This window comes from Triturus cristatus, unplaced genomic scaffold (genome assembly GCF_964204655.1).
Source record: "Triturus cristatus unplaced genomic scaffold, aTriCri1.1 SCAFFOLD_367, whole genome shotgun sequence".
NCBI lineage: Eukaryota > Metazoa > Chordata > Amphibia > Caudata > Salamandridae > Triturus > Triturus cristatus.
This window is the reverse complement of record NW_028188010.1, coordinates 228285-246730: the sequence shown is the minus strand read 5'-3', so window position 1 is coordinate 246730 and position 18446 is coordinate 228285. Positions and strand designations below refer to the sequence as shown.

The 18446-nt window shown below is 45.0% G+C and overlaps 1 protein-coding gene across 1 annotated transcript in view; it reads left to right on the top strand.

Annotated features, from left to right (window-relative positions):
* LOC146770421 (rho guanine nucleotide exchange factor 11-like) overlaps nt 1–18446 on the top strand; it is a 327379-nt gene that overhangs the window by 130464 nt on the left and 178469 nt on the right. The window contains exon 9 of the mRNA XM_085640471.1: nt 13771–13888. Coding sequence (XP_085496597.1) covers nt 13771–13888 — 118 coding nt within the window. The remainder of the gene's footprint in view (nt 1–13770; nt 13889–18446) is intronic.

Sequence of the window (18446 nt, the reverse complement as noted above, 5' to 3'; positions counted from 1 at the left end):
ATAAATGTAAAGTTTTCTTTTTGATGCATACTTTTTCAGCATTAGATCCACGCAATTGTGATACTTTTAACATACCTGCCTATCTTCATTTTGGGTGCCACAATTCTGCCAATGAACTGAAAATGCTTCAGAACTGTCCCAGGAGACTATTTCCAAAATCTTTTCTGCAAGTTTTATGACAGGAGTTCTTGAAGTGATATTTGCTCTTTTTAGAGCATTTTGTGGCTGCTGCTGCAATTTGTCCAAGTTTCAGCTTCTATAACTTTGTTCAAACTTCTACTAGGTTCATTTTCTATCCATTAAGCAGCACTTTGTTTCTGTAGCTGACAGTAAGTGAGACATTTCAGTGTTCTTTTGTTTACAGTGCACTGCTTGCTACTGTAACTGATGAGCAGGAGAATCAATGAATGATACAATACTGGAACAAAGTTCTGTGCTACAATTGCAGTTCTCCAGCGGTAATATATTTGAGAGAGTCACATGTAAGCCCTCCTCCTCTCTGGCAGTGTATGTACGACACACATACTTGGAAGTTGGAGGGTGTCTGTGGAACGTGTGGGACGATAGGTGGAGGTTTAAGCAAATAAACTTGATTGAACAAACAGAGACACTGTGCAGTCAATAGTGCATACATAATTAGATAATAATTGTACCCCTAGGGAATGTTGGAGCACAGTGGTCGAGAGTACACATGTGGGCTAACATTTTTATATAAGAAGTGGGGGAGCCCTCGGTGTTAGAAATGTTGTACCTCCTCGCAAATTATGGAAATTTCCCTCAAAGAAAAGCGAGGAAAATGTGTCATTTTATCCAAAGTTTTTGTTTGCTGGGAATTCCTGGGAGGAAAGAGTAAGAAGATCCACTCAAGTCACACCACCCTGGTCTTCCCTTGGTGTCTAGATTCCAGAAAGGTCTGGGTTTAGTAGGTTTGCCTGGGTAGCCGGATGCATTTCTTGGCAAAAATTGTATATTTCCACATTGGTTTTTGGGGTCTTTCCTGTCACTGGAAATCGACCCACCCACACGTGTGGTATTGATTTTATCAGAAAATAGGAGAGCTTTAATTATTATCACCTGAATTAATCTCCAATTTTTGGCTGCTAAATGTAAGCTAGCGAGCAAGAAAGAATACATTTTGCGTAATGCCGTCTTAATCACTTGATAGTAAAGGTAACCTCAAATTCAAAGTTGTACAAATTACCACTAATGCTAAACTAAGTAGCTTGTGCATATTTTAAAAAAAATGTCTAGGTTTATTACATACCCATTTTTCATTCATTAGATTTTAGCATGTTAATTAAAGCATAGTTCGTACACAATGAAAACTCTTTAGAAACTGCAGCTGACACATCAGACCGGGGAATTGCTTGTTTTTTAGGACAACCAACAAATACTGTATATTCTTGTGAACTGAAAGTTATATTACTTTTGTAACTCGGCCTTGGGGGTAAAAATTGAAGATGAAAGGTCACCCATTTCTGTTACTTCCCTTTACTTTTTTTTAATTTTTTTATTTCATCAATAAGTTATTTTAGGAAAAGCTTGAGCAATCTGGGTAAATTACCTCCTGCTGAATTCCAAATTGTGTCTATTTTTCAGAAATGTAGTTTTATGTGTTCACACATGGGTTTCAAACTATTTCCATCAAGCACATCAAGTAGGTAGAAACAACAAAAGGAAAATAGGAAAAATTGACTGCTTCTTAGTAAAATACAAAAACTGTGTTTAAAATGATTTTTTTCAAACCTGAAAGCTGGAAAGATAGCAATCTTAGCAGAGCAAACCTTTTGATGCCATTTTTATAAGAAAACTGATACGCTTTCTTACACAGCACTGTTCTCCCAGTTTTTCCCATTTAAAGAAATAAACAATCTTTCTTTTGGTTATTTTCTTAGTTTAGCTACGGGGGATCCTACATACCCTGGATATCTTTTGAAATGTGGCAAAGAAAATTTGGCTTGGATCCCTTTTGTAGAAAAAATGTATGAAGGCGTAAGCACGAAGTGCCCCAAACATCAAACAAAAAGATTCAGAACTAGAGCTACTGGTTGCCTCAGTAGCTAAAGAATGAAGCTTCTGGATGTGGTTATTGATCTAGGGCAGTGCTCTTAACCTTTTGACTTTTGTGAGCCCCCACTTAACAGTTACTGGACCTGGGGACCCCCACTGAGTCAGAAGTGGAAGCCTTTAACCCTGGCATAAACAATTTTGAAGGTTTGAACGTCAAAACAATACACAAAAATTCAGCAGCATTCATTGAACCAATACACAAATTCTATACTATTTTATTAAATGAATATAAAAAAATAAAATAAATCATTTTAATAGTATAGTTGGACTTTTCTAAATTTAACTGAGATCACCCATCTTCCATACTATGTTCTTTTTGATGCATTTGCACTGCTCCTGTGAATCACACTGTGGACAACTACCTAATTTTTAACCTCTAATTTCAAATTCCTTCACTTTTACTGAACATTTGAAAATGTTCAGTTTCACATTTTGCATCTTTATTTATACACACTGTATTAATGTTAATAATTTTTAATTTTCTAAGCAGTCACGGGCTGCATGATTAGGCTGCACAGATCCCCACTCGTCTCTGGATCTCCGGTTAAGAACCATTAAACTAGGGTATCCGTGCAGTCTCTGTCCATGTTTTCCTGGGAGCTGGTATCACGGTAAAGACTCAAGTGTATTGATTTTTTTCAACCTTACATCCGCACAATTTTCTTAATCATTACATCTAATTCTTAATGTAAATGAACATGCAGACAGTATTACTTTCCTTCAGCTTGGGAACATTAAAATAAACATGTTCACGCAAATTCTCCAAACTTCGGTATGTTTTCTGTTGCACAGTTTCCTTAGATGTCTAAGGGCATTGGTTTTAAATATCAGGACAGGATTAATGAAATAAAGAATTGTGGTTTGAACTACAAAGTGAATTGATATTTTAGGTAAAATACGTAAACGCCATAAAGAGGCAAAACTGGCCTCACCACTCCTTCCGTGAGTGTCTTAAATTAAATAGCAAAATTCCAATACGTTCAACTTGTTCCCACCACCTCAACCGCAAATGTTGATGGCATGAATCCAGAATGGGTTTCGTTTTGTCGTCTCAAGAGCAATGTCAGTCTTGTCAACTGTTTAAAATATATCTATCTATATATTATCATTTTCATCAAAGTAAGCATAACATATAAAATCAACAAATGTCATACTACATGTTGTACCCAACACATTGTCATTTACAAGTCTAATATGGTCCTTCTTTCACACCCCGTTTTGTAGATAGTGAGGTCGCAAGTGCTCCATCATGAACTTGCTTAATGCAATTGACAATTTCAAATATGACACAGATCTGTAGTATCGATACATGCTTGTTTCTCGTTTGTTGCCCTACCCACCATTCCCAATGTTGGATTGCAAATAAGCCATCAGTGGCCCCCCAATAGTCCTTTGGCCTTGACTTCATTGGCTGCTCCTCAGCATACAGTTCCAGTTGTGTCTTATATTGTGCTTGTCAGGCATCCAAGACACTTTTGTAGGGCTAGATGTACTCTTCTGAAGCAATGCCACTCTACATTTTGCTAGTAATAAGCTTACTGACAAGATATTCCGATTTAGTGACCGTAAGTCTCTCAGCAGTCCCAGTAGGCAGATCGCTGGCTCGCACTCCACCCTCGCCCCAATCCTATCAGATAGTGTGTCTGTGACGTGAACCCAGTATTGCCTCACTTGTGGATATGACAACGCAGATGTATAAAGTCTGCCTCTTTGGCTCGCAGCGTACACAGTTCAAGTCGCCCTTTATCACATACTTATATTACTGCATCGGGGTACAATACATTTGGTACAAGAACGTCAACTGAATTACCCTCAAATTACAATTTGAAGTAAGTGTGCTTAATTTCCCACAACAAAACCTCCAATACTCTTCCCCCATGGGCTGTGGTAACACCGCATTCCATTTTGCCAATACTTTCCCACCTCCCAGTGTCCCATCCTTCTGTGCTGCAGCATTTAGTTTAGTAATAAGGTGTTAGCACGTCGCGCTGGTGAGCAGTACCTGTAGTGTCATGAGCGTTAGTGGTTCTCTAGGAAAGTGTGAATTGTGTACGTGTATAGCTGCTCAAAGTCGGTAATATAGGAAGACAAATAATGTGGTGTTTGCCCACAGAACTGTCTCATTGGGTAGTGTTAGGAAGTTACTATTTGTGTACAAATCGCCATAGTGTGTAGTCCTGCCTCCCGTAGCATCTGGAGCGATCCATCCTCCTGTGTCACCGTTATGTCTGTATGGTGTAGTAGGGGCACTGCAGGGGCATCCAACTAATTCTTCCCAGCTCGTCTAGCCAAAGTGTACCAAGCCATCAATGTAGTGTGTAACATGTTTATCTCATTTTGGGACATCCCATTACACTTCTGTGGTAGGATGGCCCTGAGTGGGATCGGAGCAGCATCATGTTGATCGCTACATGAGGTGTGAAATCATGCCGTGTACCAGAAGTGTGCGAAATGTGCCTGCGCGCATTAATGATATAGCTTAAAATCTGGGGCACAGAATCCTCCGTCCACGTTTGGGAGGGTGAGGACCTCCCAGCTGATCCTCGGCTTCTTGCCCGCCCATACCAGTGTGACCAACAGGGAGTGCAACTGCTTAAAGAAGGAGTTGGACAGCACTATTGGAATGTTATTAAATAGGTTTAGAAACTGTGGCAGTACCACCATTTTTATGACTGCTAGTCTAACCGCCAGGGAGAGCGGGTGGGTCGTCCAGCGCGCAACAGAATCTTCCAATCTGGACATTTCCTTCCCGCTATTCTCACATTTCACAATGTTAGGGTGTCTGTGCACCCATACCCATAAATATTTGACAGGGCCTTTCTCCCACTCCAGCAGGAACCCAATGTCGCAGCGTTGTGTAATAGGTGTTCGCGGGAGGACTATGGATTTCGTCCAGTTGATACACAAACCAGAGTAATACTCCCATTTTATATACTCTCTATTTACCAGGGCCAGATATGCCAACAGTTCACTAATATACAGCACCGTATCTTCTGTATATAGTGAAATAGTCAAGGGTTTTAGATGAAATCTAAGGGAAGTAAGGGCATGTTTCTGCTGAATAATGCAGGCAAGCAGCTCCATGGTAAGCACGAATAGTAGCAGTAACAGGAGGCAATACTGTGACGTCCTCCTACCGACACTCAAAGCATGTGATGTGTGACCATCGACACGCACCTGTGCTGCTGGGCACTCATATAAAAGGCATATCCATCTTAAGAACGCCTCTGGTATCCCTATGCTGCCTAATACCACAAACATCTATATCCACGCAATAGAATCAACGGCTTTGGCCGCATCTAATAGAACCGCCGCCTCCAAGGTGAGTTCCACTTGATGTAATAGTGCAAAGATAGTGCTTAGGTTGTGTGTAGTTGACCGAGCCGGTAAAAAGCCAGATTGATCTGGCAGCACTAACTGCGATATCAGGGGCTGTAGGCACACTCCAATCACCTTGGCTAAAATGTTGGCATCTATTTTAATGAGAGATAGTGGCCTATAAGATTTGTACCGCTCCAGAGCCTTGTCTGGTTTAGCAACGTCACTATCAGTACTTCTCTCAGAGATGGCGGTAGAGTGTGGCTAAGGTAGGCTTCCTCATACACTGCATGTAGCTGCAGAGCTGGCACGTCGGCATGCTCCTTATTAGAACCCCCACGTAATTCCATCTATAGCTGGGGCCTTCCCATTCGGGAGGGCACGTATGGCTTCTCCGACGTCTTCCACAGTCACTGGCTGAGCTAAGTATTCTCTCTGCCCTGGCGAAAGCCATGCCAGTGTCACCCTCTCTAAATAATGGCCAAGCTCAATCAGTGATGCCTAGCTGCGTGGCTCATATAGACTTGCATAAAATCTCTTGAACTCCTTCAGTATATCTGAGCTGGAGTTGAGTGCGATCCCATCATCATTCACCAAGTAGACAATGGAGTCTCTGCCTTTCTGTGCCTTTAGGTTTTGCTCAAGGCTTTGCCTAGGCCTCCCACCTTCAACGTACGTACGTGAGAGGTGATGCTTAGAAATGAATCGCGCCTCTTGTTCTGCAAGGGTCTCAATTTTGGTCATGTGTTCCCTAATAGAAGCCAATCTGGCCTCTTTTGGCTGGCATTCATATTCTCTCCCCAGGGAATTAAGCTCATCTTTAGTGTTTTTTAGCTGTTTACGAATTGTTTTCAGTACCCCCACTTGAGTGCCTATACATGTCCTATGTATTGTTACTTTAAAGGCTTCCCACAGAGAGCCCCAGCTTGATACTGAGCCGATATTTAATGCAAAGTACTCTACGATCGCTTTCCACACCTCCTCCACACCTCCTCTATGAATGCCGCAGCTAGGAGTGCTGCTGGGAGAAAAGGCCAAGTGAGCGGTGTGGGAGTTACATGCGCCAGTCGCATAAGGACTGGCAAATGGTCTGATAAAGTGTTAGGTAAGTAGCATGGATCTTCTCCCCACTGCAGACCTTAGTAGATATAAGCCAATAGTCCAATCTTGACCATATGCCATGTACAGAGGACACAAATGTGCCCTCCTTCTGTGTAGGGTGTCTTAGTCACCAGGCATTGACCAGCACATATTTTTCCATCCCACTCTGGATCACCATAGCTGCCTGCTTCCCATGCCAGCCGGTGTTTGCCGAGCGATCTTCTGCAGGGTTAGGTATGTGTTGAGGTATGCATTGAGATCCCCTGCCCAGAGGATATGGGTCGGCGTAGTGGAAAATATCAGTCTCCAGGTGTTAACTAGTATCCGTAGATGGTAACTTGTGTGACAGCAGTGACAGTTATCGTCCTATGTGCAATTAATAGCCGGCCCTGGTCATCCGCATAATGAGCGTGAAGGGTACCATGTTCTTGACCAAAAGTAGTACCCCCCCTTTGAGTATGTAGAATAAGAGGAGGCTAGCTGGCATGATATCCAACGGACACCTCTAGTGTAGGCCTGGGCAAAAATTTCGTTCCGTTCGCGGAAATTGCGATAATTTGACATTTTTGCGTTCCGCGGAGAGCGCGAAAATGTCAAAAATTCCGGTTTCCGCAGCTTGGCGATAATTTGTTTCTTGCTCGCGCTGTAAAATGATACATTCTTGCGCGCGCGCGATCGCCTTACCTGAATCCCTGCGTTCGCCGACAAGTTTTCTTGATCCGGTCGCGTTCTCCATGAGATGTTGTATTGTTTTTAGCCATTTGCGCTGTCTCGCGACAGTTCGCGCCCGCAGTGACGTCATGCGTCGCGCGATCACGTCTTTCTTCTCGCGATCATGCACCGCGAGAACAACTCAAAACAAGATGGCCGCGCCCGCAAGCAACCACATGGGTAAGTTGGCGACCCGCAACCATGCAGAAAATCTCGCGAACATGCCGGAAAAAAACTTCCGCATCTTCGCGATATTTCTGCTTGTTTGCGATAATTTTAAACATTCTCGCGATAATTTGCGAAGGTTAATTCCGCAAATTCCGCCCACCCCTACTCTAGTGCTGTCTGATCGCCTATCCAAATGTGTTACCTGCAATATAGCCAAGTGTATATTATGCCTATCTAGAAACCGGAGCACTAGCCTAACCTTACGGGGATTATTGAGCCAAGTACATTCTATATAATGACATTTATGCTATCTCCTGCTCACCGCCATGTAGTCATTTTGTAACGCCCTGAACGTCTCAGGATCGTTTAACAGACACGATAATGAGAACGCAACCACTTGTGAAGGTTTAGTTATTTTAATGAAGGCAAAAATAATACAAGGAATAAACAAAGGTTATAGTCACTGGAATCCTCCAGGCTAAGTACGTTACCAGCCCACAGCACGGATGGTCCTAACCGTCCTCTGCATATACGCCGATCCCGGCGTATGCCAACAGAGGGCAGAAATGAAATGGCCGACAATGCCAATCGGTAGGCTGTGAGGGGCACGAAGAGTGTTGGGGAGAATCGAGGAGTCAGGGAAACACCCAGTCGGGGTCTCTACCTGAAGGGAGAAGCCGCTCAACCTCTTCCTCAGACTGCACCGGGACGCGGAGTCACCTCCTGGTGATGCGTCACCGATACCCCAATCACAAGCAAAGAAGACTGAACCGAGAGCAGCCGCTCGATCGATCCCGTGGACTTCCGAGTCTGTAACGCGGCAAACACCTCCTGGTGTGCGTTACAGCTGGCAGTCCCTGTATCTCTGGTCGGGCTGGGAGTTACGACTCCAACCAGCAAAAGCGCCACTGCGCTTTGACTCAGCCGAGTCAAAAAGCTAAGCTCAATGGTTATCCGGTAGAGCTTCCGGGTCCTTCACAGGTGACGATGGGGCAAGACACGGCCCAGGGAGTAACGACTCGACCTACCTCCGTTCTTGCCTTACTGGAGCACCACTCCGGAACACTGCCCTTCACTAAGCAGGTACGTCGGTGTAAACACAATATCCGACAGCGTTGTACCTCCCGGTTCCTCCCTTTATAGGGCGTGTTTTCCTTGAGTTATGTAACAGCTCTCCTGTTTACATAAGGGCGTGTTTTCCTTGAGTTATGTAACAGCTCTCCTGTTTACATAAGGGCGTTTTTTCCTTGAGTTATGTAACAGCTCTCCTGTTTACATAAGGGCGTGTTTTCCTTGAGTTATGTAACAGCTCTCCTGTTTACATAAGGGCGTGTTTTCCTTGAGTTATGTAACAGCTCTCCTGTTTACATAACCTCTCAACCGCTAAGCATCCTGGGAGATGTAGTCCGTTTTCGCTGGTTACCGTTTTCCTCCCCTCGCATGACAGGAATTCTTGACACATTTCCCTGAAATGGGAATGGTACATGGGCTTCTATGCTGTACTCTCTGCGTATCATGGAGAACAATGTATGTTTTGTGTGGGTATACAAGATTCGAACATCCCAACATTCTTCCCCTCCCACTTCAGCTACTCCAACTGGCCAAAGACATCCCCAAAAAAACAATGAACATGTATAGTTTCACAGTTTAGCATTACACTCAATAACAAATAAATTGTAGCACCATGTGTTAGACTCATCTGGGGTGCTCCCTCACTGGTATTCATCAGGTTCCCAGTCCCCATTCAGGTGTACGGAGGTAGCCGGGTTCACAGGATCATAGATATGCATCTTAAATCAGCTTGGATGTCGGCAGCTTTAACGTTGTCACGACACCATGCCGGTAATAGCTGCCACTGCGGCTGCAGGCAGTCGCTGAGTGTCTATAAGTAGCTCCTGGTGAGGCCTAATGCTTAGTGTAGCCCATCAAATTTCTTTGTCTTCTGCATTTGTTGTGCCCTGGGCATGTTTACCAGGTGAGAGTGTCTTCAGGTATTCCGTGGCCGCTTTAGGCATCGTGAAGATTTTCTGCTCACCTCAGTGTTCCACATAATGTAGGCATGCCGGGTCCAACATGGAATTGGAAATGTCTGCTTCTTGTAGCTAGTGCTTGATTGGTAGAAACTCCCTTCTAGCCAAAGAGAAATCAGGATAGAAAGTGAATTTGTTTCTTTGGTATTGGACTTGGTCCTTTTCTCGGGCCAGCCAGAGGGCAGCATCCCTATCACATGAATTCAAAAGCTTCACTATGATGGAATGCAGGTAAGTCCCAGGCAAAAGGCTGCGTCATGAATGCACGGTGTGCTCGTTCTATCAGTTCTTGGCACCAAATATTGTCACCAGCATACTCTCAATATAAGTTTCTATTTTGACAGCATTTCTAGATCCTGGGACCCCAATTATGTGTAAATTATTGTAGCAAGAGAGAGCTTCCAAGTCCTCGTTTTTTGCTTGAATAACTGCCAAGACGTGCTTCATGTTCAGGCTTTTCGAGCTGAATCTTGTCTTTGACCTTAGATATCCTCTTTTCTGTTTCTGCGATGCGTGACAACTGCCAGGAGTGTTGCTTCTAGGGTGTTCCCTTCTGCCATCCCGGTGGGCTGCCCCCCCTCCAAACCAGTATCCGAGGGTTGTTTCTCAGAGCCTCTTGTCTTGCCTGCTGCTGGTCTGCCTCCCCTACTGTGAGCACTCATGATCGTTAGCTTCCTAACATAGGCAGCTGCCCGTGCAGTGGGACCTAAAAGAAGGTAATCCTATGCGACTGTGGCAGCGTTGCACACACCCCACCCGGCCAGGAGTCGTGATGCCTGTGGTGTCAGCTGGTGATCGCATATGACGCCAATATCGCCCAGGTGGGAATGCGAGATGTGGGAGAACTCACTGCACTGTTCCGGAATTGCACTAGTCCTTAGTCACACTATTGATGCATTTCAACTCTCTTGTCCCCATATTTAGACACAGTCAGATAGTTTAGCTGGAAACTGCAGGCCTCTGACGCTCCTGTCTCAAGCACCAATGTTTGCTGTACCACAGCACATTACCATGGGTGTCCTCGTTTACCACATTATTTTCCCCTTTGGAATGGGGTTTAGCCATGTATTATGTAGAATAGGGGTTTTCTGCAGCGTGTGTCGAGGCCTTCTCCAGTCATCACATACCACCCAGCATGGGTTCACCACGCCATACCACTCAGCATGTATTCACCACATCTACAGACGCCGACCACGCTGTGCTATTTTCAACTGTTTGCGGCCTGCCGTGGTTCGAATGCATAGCTCCCCATGTCCACACCGGATGCCTATCCTTACGGCAGTGTCCAAGGTCACACCACCGCCCGTATGTCAGCGTGGTCAGTTAGTATCCTTTGAGGCGGCCGCTTCTGCTAGGCCGAGCCCTGGCCTCAATTTGCATGTGCGGACTGTGAGGTCGGCTTGTATCCTACCACCGAGGCACGCCAGGGGGGAGGCACCGCCAGTCCAATCCTGCTTACCTCCGCTGTAGTTCTTGGTGTGTGTATATATAGATATATATATATATATCTTTATTCTGAGTCATAAAAGAACATCCATAAAAGCAGTTACAAAGATATATAAATAAGAAACATAGTACAATACAAGATAAAATATTATACACATTTCCAGTTCCATTTAAAAAAAATAAATAAGTGGTTACTTAAAACTTTCTTTGAATTCATATAGTTAAAAGTTTAGGCACATAATCCATAATTACATAACTGAAAATTTTTAGTTATCCTTTATATGTTTACTTCTGCCGATATTCATATCCTCCTTAATGCTCACTAGGTTGGAGAAACTATGGTGGTTTTCTTCCTTGCATAAAAAATAGCCCATAGAAATGATGACATCTACAGCAAACCTCTAATGTTTGTAGTGTTTGCAAGAAGAGGTATGCAAGGCGGCATTGTACGTGAGACATATGTCTAATGAGTAGGATAACATATTTTTTCCTATGCGCGGAGTAATACTTACAGAATAACACCACATGCATAGTATCTTGAGGCATTTTATCGTCACAAGGACAATTTATCAGTTTTTGTTACCAGTCATTCATATTAGGATAAGTTATTAGCCTACGATGTATGTCTAATCTAAAACGTGTAAGTTTAAACCTATGTCGAGCATTTAAAACATATTTCAAATACGGTTGAATAGTGAAAGTAGTTAAAATCAATTGATTTTTTAAAACCCTAGATTTACAGATTTCATTAATCAATTTTAACGAATCCAAATGGCCCATAGCTGCCAATTTCAAAGCCTTCCTACTGATCATGCCCAATAATTCAGTTTTTTCAAAATACTCGGGCTTTCCCATATCTCGTAAAAACCTTTGAACATACGTTAACCATTCTATACTTGAATACCGGGCTGATTTTAAGCAATCACTAATTACTGCCCGATTAAAATCCGTATGGTCTGATGTCCAAATTTTGTGCCACAGTAGGATGGGTTCTACCTTGATCATATCTGTAACATAAGGGCCATCAAGTTGCATATACTGAAGTGCTTTTTGGGGCTGCCAGCAAATATTTTAAGAAATCATTTTCTGCCACCTGAACACCTTGACACTTCTTGTGTCCCCATATACCCGCCCCATACAAGGCTATGCTGAGACACTTTGCTTTGCAGATCTTCAGCATCATCGCGGGTGGGTTAGATCCTAACCGCATCGCAAAAGATCTAAGGGCCCAGCAAGCCTTGACAAACATTTTCTGTCTATTGTCTGCTTCCTGTTTCCAAGAGTTAGCCTTATCAAATAAAACCCCCAGGTATAAGAAAGTGTCAGTGAACTCAATCTTCGTAGTAGATATCGTTATTTCCCTACATTTTGTGAATTTGTTCCCACACTTCATTACATATGTTTTTGACTGGTTCACCTGGAGGCTCAGTGCACTCATATAGTCAACTAATCTAGTAAGCAGCTGCTGCAGGGCCAAAGGGGTACGGGCCATGAGGACTGCATCGTCGGTGTAGAGGAGGGCCGGGACAGGGCGCACGCCTATTTGTGGAAGGTCTTTAACATGTGTCGCTAGGTCCTCCCCCACACTATTAATATACAATGAAAAAATAAGGGGAACCAATACGCATCCCTGTCACACAACTCTTTCCATGCCAAATGTTTCAGTGCATTCTCCTCCAGGACCATATCTCACCCTGGCTCTACATCCCGTACAGAGGTCTCGCAAAAAGGTAATAATTGGGATCTCTACTCGCAGGTCTTTTAACTTTAGCCACAATTTGTTGTGTATCACACAATCAAATGCTGAGGAGAGTTCGACGAATGCTAAATACAGCATCCCCTTCCTCATCCTCACGTACTTTCCAATTATTATGTTCAAATTGAGGCATTGTTCGATTGTGCCAAGCCCTGGGCGGAACCCATATTGAAAATCAGACAATTTCTGATGGGTTTCCGCCCAGTCCTGTAACCTCTCCAGTATTATCCTTCGCTCTATCTTTGCTAGGGAATCACTGAGCGAGATAGGCCTATAACAGGCGGGGTTTAATCAATCTCCCTTTTTATAAATTGGGACTATAGTTGACTCTCCCCATGATGTTAAAAGACCTGTCATGCATATTGCCTTCAGTACTATAGTCAATAAAGGATCCCACAGAGTGATGTTACTTTTAAATAAATCTACTGGGATGGCATCTGGTCCTGGCGCTTTGCCATTTTTACTCGTTTGGATTGCTCCGGTGACCTCCTCCAATCTGAATGGATCGATCAATGATGTTACATGGGGGTGTAGTTCTTGGTGTCCGCTCCGCTTCACGAGGCTACCAGCAGGCTCCACACCAAGACTCTGGCCTCAGTCTCCTGTTCTGATGAGGTGATCCGGGAGCTGCGGCGTACCAGGTGCTGATCCTGAACTCCCGGCCCAGCCGTGCCGAACTCTCCTCCACCTCTCAGTTTTGTGCCGCACTGCCCCACTAAATTATTTTCCATAGACCTCACCAGGTGATTCAGGGCAGCGAGGGGGCACCGCCAGTCCGGTCCAGATTACCTCCACTGTAGTTCTTGGTGTCCGCTCCACTTCACGAGGCTACCGGCAGGCTCCACACCGTGTCTCTGGCCTCAGTCTCCTGTTACGACGAGGTGATCCAGGAGCCTCCATGGCACAGGCGCTGACCCTGAACTCCCGGCCCAGCTGTGCCTATATCTACTCCGCCTCTCAGTTTCATTGCTTAACGATAACAAGAACTTTCGATCCATTAGTCCTTTTTGCAAGTCTTAGTTTCCTTATCTTGCCCATCACTTGAAGAGAGAAATGTCCTTTGGGGTCTTGAGGGTAATACTTTGTATGATGTGTAGTATAACTGATTTAAGCGTGTATTGTCGTCATTTTATATGTATTGTCTCAATAAGTGTTGTTTCTTTACTACAGGAAGCAGAAAGCAGCCCTGACTGTGAACGACTTCAGCTCAAAGACTTAATTGGCTCAGAGATGAAGCACCTGACAAGCTATCCCCGTCTGCTGGATAACATAATCAAGCACACAGATGGTATGGTTACCAAAGTATTTACTCTGGATATCTAAGTACCAATCACAGAATTCCTTTCGGAATGCGGCCTATTTTAAAAGCTATAGATTGGATGAGTGATACAGAATCACTATTACTGTTGCTATGCAAAAGGTATGTTTATTGCCCTCCCTTTGTACAGGAGAAAAGGAGAGTAAAGCCTTATAGCCCACAGCTGAGGGCTATACCAGTTGTTAAAGGCTCTGATCCCAAGTTATAGCCTGTATCGGTGGGGGAGTGCCTTTACCAACCGGTATAGCTGAAGACAGAAGGGCTTTAAGGCCATTAGAACATTCTACCCACTATGGATAGAATGTTCTAAATTAAAAAGAGAGAAACATAAAGACAAATATTGCGATGTTTGAGCAGAAGGCTTATACCAGCCATAATAAGCCCAGAGCTACTCCATTGTTGTCAATCGAGCTCCCAACGTTTCAGTTTTGAATAAACATTACAGCCTCCACAACACTTTTTTTGTTATTTCATTGACGTATTGTTCATGCATCCCTAACCATTGCTTGAAGGTGTGACTCGCAATAATGATTTTCTTCATGGGGAAGTTATTAATAAAATAATCTAAGAACTCACTTGCGTTTAAGGTTTTATTCAGCCCATTTCCTTTCAATTTGGGTTGCAAATCTATGCCTCCTTTGAATGGCACCCTGTACTCCACTTCTGTCAGATTATTTGTCCGCTAATTGAATAGGAGTGCTAGATCCTAGGTTTTGCCCGGGTCTGTATTTTGGGAGCATATTGGGGTGTTCTGGTCACCCCAGCTAGTAGTGACATATTGCGGGATCAGGAAGAGCACAGAGGCTTACAGTAAATCAAATGGTATTCTTTTTTATGGCAAATTGTGACATGGCTTGATATATTGCGTGGATTCTTATAGTAATGATTACAGCAAGTTTATGTTTGTGTCTTATAGCCCCACTCATTTCTTTTTTTTTTTTTTTTTTTTTTTTTTGAAAAACCTTTATTGACATTTCGATCATTGACAAGTATGGGCCTACAACCCCCCAGGGCCGGCCGCTAAGCAATCAGAGCAATAAGGTCAAATATAAGCACATGCGGCACCTCGGTAGCAAAATCTTCATACTAAGATAGTTCGGCCCGGGAGCCGCGCAGGTAGGACACCAGGAGAAAAGGGGTTTTTCATTTTATAATGAAACAAAACAGTAGGATCAGGTGCCAAACAATTTCCCAACAGCGATAAAGGGCAGGCCGCATGATAGACGTTAGCAATAACCAGCAATCTATTGAATCCATGGCGCAAACACAGGAAATGATGGGGAAGAATATCAAAAACAGTTGCGCCTGCAGGCCCCCATACCTAACGCCCAGAGAACCCCCGGAAACTGTGGCACACACGGAGAGGCAACGGTTCACAGCAAAAGAGGCGTACCACGCTGGTCCCAGAAAGAAAGAAACAAGAAGAAACGGAGAAGAAAAAGGAGGCCATGGAAAAGGAGAGGAAGACTGAGAAAGAAAAGAGTCCCCCCCCCAACCCCCCACCCTGCACCTCTGCAAATGAGTATGGCCCCTCCCCCCAGCAGTGTGCCTGTCGCCCTGGAACTAGACCCGAAATGTAGAAGAAACAGGGAAAAAGGAATAAGAAAGAACCCCACCAGGCGGGGGGGTGGAGAAAATATAATAAACTGGAGGAGGGCCTTCAGAACGTACCCCCGGCTTCTCCCTCCCGCACAGTAAGGTATCCCAACAGCAAACAATAAGTAGCACCAAATCGACCATAACAAAAGGGGGAATGGGGAGCATTGCGCACCGAATATGCTAGTAGCTATATCCTGGGAGTACACAACCATAAGTCCGCCCGTCTACCAGATGACCACCCCGAGGGATCAGCCTAAACCCTGACCACTCCTGGCGATGCCGCCCATGCCTACCCCTCGACCCAGCACCATGTCCGATATTCCAAGGTGAAGGGATGTCCCAAAACAACCGGGAAGCGACGCACACAGGTGGGGTGAAGGTCTCAGAACGCCAAAACAGTCCGCATCTCGGAGGGACGTCTTTCCCAGTGCTGCCACAGGATCTGAACTGCACACAAGGTCCGGGAAGGCTGAATCATCCAAAGTAGACAGACATTGCTGGTAAAGTCCCTGGGTCACCGGAGGTCGTGCACGGGACGAGGCCACCACCTTCCACTCGGAACCACTACCTCCGGAACAGATCAAACCCTCAGTCAGCCGATCATACGGTAGCATACTGTCCGGAGTGTCCGGCTGCGCACTAATCGCGGGGATGGCCGCGACATTATCCTCCTGTGTGCAGTGTAGGAAGTCCTTGTGTAACTGTGGACCCGCATGCCGCCATTGTCCCAACGCTGATGCCACACCGTCGATCTTACTCCCCAAGACCTCGATGCCACGAGCCAAGGAGAAATGAAGGGCACCAAGGGCCTCAAGGAGGTCGCCGTACCCCAGCACTGCTCCCCGCGGTCGCTCTGCCACACTCCCAAAAGTCACACACTCCCAATCCTGCTGCGACCTGGTGGACAGGATAGTAGGCTGCATCACAACAAGATGGCCGCCGGGGGAGGCCCGACTCGTATGGGGGCCGGGACCCAGGGACAAGCACCTCGGGATCCACGTCGCTGGAGACAGGGGTCCGGGGGCAGGTACAAATTCAGCCGTTGCGTGGACTCGGGCAGCAGTCGTCTCCACCAAGGACCAGCAGCCGCGAAAATCCGGGAGCAGTCTGCAAGGATCAGGGCGAGCTAGGGGCGGTGTCCGGGCAGCTCACCGTCAAAGGCAGGGGCAAACACCGAAGAGTCTGAGAACTGCACCCCCGGGCATGCCCTCGATCCACTACGCTTTAGCAACGGGAGCGGCCGTGGCGAGATGCAGGCCGGGGGCAGCACCGCTCCGGTGGACCGACTCCACCCAGTCACCACAGGCCGTTGTTGTTAAACTGCCACCCGGCCAAGGCGTCCACTCGAGGTCCCGGCTCCGGGGCTGCACGGGCCGCAAAGTTCATCCGCAGATTTCTCAGGCGGTACAGTAGCCAGAAACCCCGGAGTCACACGATCGGTTGCTACTCTCCTTCACAGACACGATCCCATGGCGCAAACTGAGGATCTAGTACAGGATATCCGTGCGGGATGCGGAGGTTCACGGAGCCGGGAATCTACGCTGCCGTCTCGGTCGCCATCTTGGCTCCTCCTCTCCCACTCATTTCTTTCTGTTTTTTTAAACTAGTATATGATCCACTTACCAAAGACAACTTGCCTATTTCTAAAAAATAGAACTGGTATATTTCCTGAGTCTTAAATCTGTAGTAACTCTCCCTCACATCGTTCAATGTTTCTTCTGTGCTGTGGATCATTTTAATGCCCAACGCATTGGCATCTAATCAGCTTGTTGGGTCAACATGATATTGTAGTTCATGAAGGACTACAGTTGTCAATGTTTTGATTGCTTCTGGAAGATCGGAAACTGGTCTCCGTTTTCTTTTGTATTGAATTGGCAATTGAGGTCCTTTTGAAGAGTGCTGTGACCTCCTCTTGCATCAAGCTGATCTAACCCGACTTTCCTATTGGACCAGATTTATTAGAAGAGGAGATGCACTGGGTGAATTTCTCTTCTAAGATCTTTGAAACTGAGCTAGCTCTGGCTATGATGCGATCTTCTGAGATGGTTGTTAAACTGACAATTGTGTGAGAATATTTCCCTTTGCATTTTGGTTGTTGTAAACTGGTTCAAATACTTCCGCAATTTTGATACTGTCTTCAATCTTTTACAAAACTCAAACTGCTGCTGTAGTGATTAGCAAAGGGTTAAGGCAGAAAGTAGATCAACAGTTGCCCTCAGGTTACAGTGGCTTTCCCTCCAAAATAGATTGAGTAATGCAAGAAACTAGGCTTTCTGTGCATCGGTGAGGCCGCTGTAGACAATAAGGAGGGCTGACCAAGTCAGGCCCTCTATAGTGTATGAAAAGGGGAAGGGTATGACAAGAAACGAGATCTTCTGCACATTGGTAAGATTGCTTTGCCTGCAAATACACATATTTAGTTTATTCAGTCATGAACTTGTGCTCATAAAGGGTAAGGACCCTTCCAATCTTTCCCTAATTCATACAGTGGAGAATTCTGTGGATAAACCTTAGGCAGGCACTACAGTCTTTCTTAATGATAGGTGAGAACATATTCTGGATTCTTCATTCAACCCCTTTTTCTGGAAAGCAGTTAATTGCCTACCTCATTTACAAGTTCTACAAAAGCCCTTGTTTCAGCTGCAGCTAGAATCCTTGACGCTGCTGAGACTTTGACCTGCCTTTGCGATTCGAATTTCTGCTATTTCTGTACCTATTGGTGGAGCTGCTTTCCCAGTATTTTTTCCACCAACAAATCAAACATTGGTTTAATACTTAATCGGTCAACATAACCACAGATGCAGCCATTCTCTCTTCCACGGCCACCTTCCCTTTACCAGGCCTCCAGGATAATGCTGTCATAAGTGCTGCCTACATTGAGGAAGTCCAAAATGGATGTATTGTTTTGTAAACTTCATTACAAATTGTG